Raw genomic sequence first — 6,485 nt, 5'->3', positions numbered from 1 at the left:
TAATGATATTCGTCCTTGAAAGTCCATGGTTGACCAAATTTCTTAAAAGTCAAAGTCAATCTTGTCGAGTTGACTTTTTCCTTATGAAGGGTAATATTGGATTTTTGTGATGAATCAAGCCCTCCTCCTCAAATGAATGAAGTGAATGGATTTTATTGAAGTATTAGAGGTCTTTGAATCATGGTTTGGGTTATGGAGCCATGTCCTGATTAAAATTCAACTATCCAGAAGAATTAGGTCAAAACCCTAATTTTGTTGTCCAGATGAATCTGAGAATTGTTGATCTTAAATTGAAGTATATTTTGCTTTAGACATTGATGATGGAAGTATGTGAATGCATTTGAGATGTGTGAACCTTTTTTTTTAAGCTAGAAGCTCTTCCAAGATGTAATCTTGAATGCAATCTCTAAGGATCTCAAAACCCTAATCCAGTTGCACTGATGAACTGGAGGTTCAATGCCCTGAGGTTGGAAATCATGTTGAGATGGATAAAACATAATGAATTCTATGATTGTGTTGAAGATCATGTTAACCATTGATTGATCCTTTGCCTGAATCTCATAGACTGGAAACCCTAATGGAATACCTAGTGAATAGGTGATTGCTCCGGGTATCTGTATTGATCTGATTGGGAATTTGTGACATGTCAAGTGATGTGACATCTTAGGGGAAGTAAAAATTAGGGTTAAACAATATGCCCCTCGGCATATTGATGATGTGCCTACCGGCACATTCCCTTCACACCATTGGTGCCGATCAACACCTTTCCTTCCAGTCTCAGATTTCCAAAACACAACCATCACCAACATCACAGCAATTATTTCCACATTGATCACAGTTTTGATTCAATCAAGCATTCACAGAGAAACACAAATCAACTGTAGTGGCAAAACAAAAGATTCTCACAAATAAAATTCCAACACAGTAACACACAATTATCCATACATATTCAGAAAATTTCAATCGAAACACAAAGACAATAAAATTTCCCAAGCCCACATATAGTTCATCATGTCCCCAATTATAGAGCAAAAACCCCACCCTTACCTTTGGATCGAAGGTCGCTCTAATTTTCGTTCCCGTTGAAACCCTAAATTGCTCTACAGGCTATATCCGAAACTCTCTTCTCTTCCTATTTTTCTTCTGCTTCGGTTATGGAATTTTTCCTCAATGTTGTACTCAGTTTTTGCACCTTAGGATATCACTACCTCTTTCTTTCCAATTGGGCCAAATTAATTCACTCGGGTAACACTCAGCCCAATTAATTCATTTTCACATAACCCTTCTAACTCTTACCTCCTAATTTACGGTCTTATTTTTATTTACTCGGAATATTCCCAAAATAATACACGACCCTCTAATATTATTTTTAATACAGAAAATATTAAAATTCAGGACTAAATAACGATCCGCTATTCCGAACTAATACCAACTAAATTGTCCTAAAACGCGAAATTCTCAATAAATCTCACAAATGTCAAAATTAAGCGAAAAATTAATTTTCCGGGCGTTACAACTCCCCCCACTTAAAATATTTTCGTCCTCGAAAATTTACCTGATTCAAACAACTCTGGATAAGCTTCTCGCATCCTGCTTTCCAATTCCCAGGTCATTCTTTCTCCAGCAGCTCCCGTCCATACCACTTTAACCAAAGCAACATCCTTGCCTCTGAGTGTCTTTGTCTCATGATCTTCAATTCGCACCGGCATCATCTCCACCGTGAGATTATCCCATACTTGCACGTCATCCATATGAATTACATGCGACGGATAAGGAACATACTTTCGGAGTTGCAATACATGGAACACATCATGCAAATTTGAAAGATTAGGCGGTAACGCCACTCGATAAGCCATGTTTCCAACTCTGTCTGATATCTGATAAGGACCGATAAAGCGAGGATTAAGCTTCTTAGACTTTAATGCTCGCCCAACACCAGTCACAGGTGTAACTCTCAAAAACACATTATCACCAGCTTGAAACTCTAAATCCTTTCTTCGCATATCATGGTAACTCTTTTGCCTACATTGCGAAGCTTTCATCTTCTCTTGTATCAGTTTCACCTTCCCGGTAGTTTCTCGAATGATCTCAGGTCCAAGTACTACACTTTCCCTAGAATCATGCCAACATAACGGAGTCCTATATCTCCGACCATACAGGGCCTCAAAGGGTACCATCCCGATACTAGAATGGTAACTGTTATTATACGTGAACTCAATCAACGGAACATAGGTATCCCACGAACCTCCTTGTTCAAGAATACACGCCCTCAACAAATCCTCCAACGATTGAATAGTCCTTTCAGTTTGACCATCTGTCTAAGGATGATACGCTGAACTTAACCTCAGCTTAGAACCCAACGTCTCTTGCAAACTCGTCCAAAAATCCGATGTGAACCTCGGGTCTCTGTCTGACACGATACACAAAGGAATACCATGTAGCTTCACAATCACACTGGTAAAAATCTCCGCCAACTTCGACACTGGATACATGATGTTAATAGGAATAAAATGATCCGACTTCGTAAGCCTATCAACAATCACCCAAACAGAATCATGCCCTCTTGAAGTGTTAGGCAATCCTGTCACAAAATCCATTGAGATACTATCCCACTTCCATTCCGGAACCTCCAACGGTTGCATCAATCCTGTAGGCTTCTGATGTTCGACTTTCGATTTCTGACAAGTCAAACAAGCATAAACAAACTGCACTACATCTCGTTTCATTCCAGGCCACCAAAATAGCTTCTTCAAATCTTGATACATTTTAGTAGATCCCAGATGAATACTTAAACTGCTTCTGTAACTCTTTTCAAGAATCATCTTCTTCATCTCTATATCATCAAGAATGCAAATTCGATCGCGGAACCTCAACACACCATGTGCATCCAGCTTGAAATCATTATTCTCAGATTGATCGACCTCAACCATGGAATCTACCAACTCCACACCGAGCTTCTAAGCCTCTCCGATGCTGTCCAGAAATTCATTATTAATTTTCAGCATACCCAACATTATACTTTTTGGTGTCATTTCACACACTAAACTCATATCTCGAAACTGTTCAATCAACTCGAACTCTTTAACCATCATCGCGGACATATGCAAGGTCTTACGGCTTAACCCATCCACTACAACATTCGCTTTACCCGGATGGTAGATTAAACTGAAATCATAATCGTTTAGAAACTCTAACCACCTTCGTTGTCTCATATTCAACTCTTTCTGATCGAATAGATACTTCAAACTTTTATGGTCGCTAAATACTTCAAATCTAGAACCATACAGATAGTGCCTCCAAATCTTCAGCACAAAAACAACTGCAGCAAGTTCTAAGTCATGCGTTGGATAATTCTTTTCATGATTCCTCAATTGCCTCGACGCATAAGCAACTACTATGTCATTCTGCATAAGCGTACCGCCTAAACCTATCTTGGAAGCATCGCAATACACTACAAAAGATTCTCCTAGATTAGGAAATGTCAAAACCGGAGCCGTTGTCACCGTCTTCTTCAATTCAGTGAAAACTTCTTTGCATTGAACATCCCACACAAAAGCTTTGCCCTTGCAAGTCAATTTAGTCAACGGAAGTGCCAACCTCGAAAATCCTTCAATAAACCTTCTATAGTAACCGGCTAATCCCAAAAAGCTTCTAATCTCGGTAGCCGACTTTGGAGTCTCCCATTGCAACACATCAACTACTTTAGACGGATCTACAACAATCCCTTTACCCAAAATGACATGCCCAAGAAAACTCACATCCGTTAACCAAAATTCACACTTGGACAGTTTCGCATACAATTTCCTCTCTTTCAGCACTTCCAGCATAATCTTCAAATGTTCCGCATGTTCTTCCTCCAACTTAGAATAAATCAGAATATCATCAATAAATACTACTACAAACTGATCCAAATAAGTGTGGAAGATACGGTTCATATACTCCATAAATACTCCCGGCGCATTGGTAACACCGAAAGGCATCACCGAATATTCATAGTATCCATACCGCGTTCTGAACGCCGTCTTCTGAATATCTTCGTCTTTCACCTTAATCTGATGGTAACCCAACCTAAAATCAATCTTACTGAATACGGGAGCACCCACTAACTGATCCATCAAATCATCTGTCCTCGGAAGTGGATACTTGTTCTTGAAAGTCACTTTATTCAGTTGTATATAATCAACACATAACCTCATACTTCCATCTTTCTTCTTTACCAACAGCACTGGCGCTCCCCACGGTGATACACTTGGTCTCACAAACTTCTTCTCAAGTAGGTCCTCCAATTGCTTCTTTAATTCTGTCAATTCAGACGCCGACATCCTGTACGGTGCCATAGAAACAGGTTTGGTACCAGGTACAGGATCAATCATGAACTCGACTTCTCTTTTAAGTGGTACGTCTGGAATCTCATCAGGGAAAACTTCAGGAAAGTCTCTCAACACTTGCACTTTGTCAATTACAGCTTGGTTCTCCACTGACAAGGTAACCATTAACGAGAACATCTGAGTTTCCTCTTCTTGCATCAATTGTCATAACTGTTTACCTGACAACAAACTTGCTTCTTCTTCTAGAGTAGAAAATCTCACTGACTTGTCATAACAATTGATATGAACGTGGTTATGCTCTAACTAATTCATACCTAAAATCACATCTAATCCCCTTAAAGGCAAACAAACTAGATCAACAACAAATTCTCTGTCAAAGATCGACAAAGGAAACTTTAAACATGCAAGGGAAGTAGTTACCAACCTCTTAGCTAGAAGGTCGACAACCATCTCTCCATTCATAGCAGACAACATAAGTTTCAATCTTTCAACACAATCAGCAGCAATAAAACAATGAGTGGCACCAGTGTCAATAATAGTAATTAGAGGGGTACTATTAATGAAGCATGTACCTCTAATGAGTCCATCTCCAGTGCTCGTCTGAGTTCCAGCTGATGCGAACACTTTCCCACTTCCTGGTGCCCTCTTCGGCTTTTCACAGTTAGGACTGATATATCCTTCTTCTCCACAATTGAAGCATATAACTTCCTTATGCTTGCAATTATAAGTCAAATGTTCAATCTTCCCCCAGAGGTAACACCTCATCGCTCCAGAATTGCATGCAGTACTCTTGTGACAAGGTTTCCCGCATTTGAAACACACTATACCAGCAGGGGCATCTCCCCACTAGTTCTCTGACGTTGTGCAACTTTCTGCTTACCTTAACCAGCTAGAGCATCATACGGCTTGCCACGATTCTGGTTGCTTTTTCCCCGCTTCTCACTTATTATCTTATAGTGAGCAGTGTTGTCTTCCTCATAAATTCGACAATTGTCTACCAAATCAGCAAACATCTGAATCTTCTGATAGCTAATGACCTTCTTGATCTCAGGGTGCAACCTATTCTCGAACTTGATGCACTTTGAGAATTCTCCAGTTGGTTCATCATAGTGCTGATAAAGCTTAGCCAGCTCACCAAATTTCACAGCATACGCAGTGACCATCATGCTTCCTTGTTTCAGCTCAAGGAACTCGATCTCTTTCTTGCCACGGACATCCTCAGGAGAGTACTTCCTCAGGAAATCCCTACGAAACACAGCCCAATTCAATTCCTCACCAGCGATCTCTAATCTCTAACGAATCTCTAACCACCAGTCGTCAGCTTCCACTGCCAGCATGTGATTACCATACCGAACCTTCTACTCTAGAGTGCAATCCATCACACGGAAGATTCTCTCGATCTCTTTCAACCAGGTCATCGCACCATCAGGATCATAGGTACCCTTGAAGACAGGCGGGTTCTCTCTCTAGAAGGTAGCCAAACTGTGAGATCCAGCATTCTCACCATCATTCGGCTGATTTCTCAAAGCTTGAGCCATAGCTTCCAATGCAGCAGCAATCGCAGCGTCGTTTCTTCCAGCCATCTCAACTTAAATCTACAACACAACAATGGTTAAAATCAAATAAAAATACTCAATTGTTAAACAACTACGACACGACACTTGGCCGGACAGACCGACCTGCTCTGATACCACTAATGTAACACCCCAATCTACCCGATAATTTATACGAAAAATCACTGTATAAAATTCCAGAAAAACAATACACATTTGGGATATCACATATTCGTCATTCAAAACATTTACGGCTTACGTGCCTTCACCTGGATACATAGCACATAAACTTAAACGGACAATTTAAATTATTTCTCAAAACCAAATTATCCAAATAATTATTTCAAATCGCAGCGGAAATCACCAAACTTCATAAAATCAAATAACATTGTAGCATTGTTGAAATGTATACTGCAGTACTTTTCGTTTATATCGTATCCACAGGGATTATTGCGATATCACCGCTGTTCTATAGTTTATGTTGCGTTGAGTTAAGGTTACTTTGGTTTTGGGTTTGCAAAAGATCAATCAACAATTTAGTAGCAAGGAGTAAAATTAAGAGAGTGCTAAGTGTAAAATAATGTATCAAGATTTTATTTCACCA

The 6,485-nt window shown here is 39.7% G+C and overlaps 2 protein-coding genes across 2 annotated transcripts; both read right to left on the bottom strand.

The window, feature by feature from the left end:
* Positions 1 to 1,555: 1,555 nt before the first annotated feature.
* Positions 1,556 to 2,003, bottom strand: LOC131629505 (uncharacterized; the record flags this gene model as incomplete). Its single annotated transcript, XM_058900288.1, has 1 exon — positions 1,556 to 2,003. A coding segment is annotated over exon 1 (448 nt), but the record flags the coding sequence as incomplete, so codon positions are not given.
* A 2,628-nt stretch (positions 2,004 to 4,631) lies between these two features.
* On the bottom strand, positions 4,632 to 5,093 carry LOC131629504 (uncharacterized). Its single transcript, XM_058900287.1, has one exon. The coding sequence runs from the start codon at positions 5,091 to 5,093 to the stop codon at positions 4,632 to 4,634; it is 462 nt and encodes a 153-aa protein (XP_058756270.1).
* Between the last annotated feature and the right edge of the window lie 1,392 nt (positions 5,094 to 6,485).

Source organism: Vicia villosa, unplaced genomic scaffold (assembly GCF_029867415.1).
Source record: "Vicia villosa cultivar HV-30 ecotype Madison, WI unplaced genomic scaffold, Vvil1.0 ctg.000573F_1_1, whole genome shotgun sequence".
Classification (NCBI taxonomy): Eukaryota; Viridiplantae; Streptophyta; class Magnoliopsida; order Fabales; family Fabaceae; genus Vicia; species Vicia villosa.
Note: the sequence above shows the minus strand (reverse complement) of the source record. Positions and strands in the feature narration are given on the sequence as shown.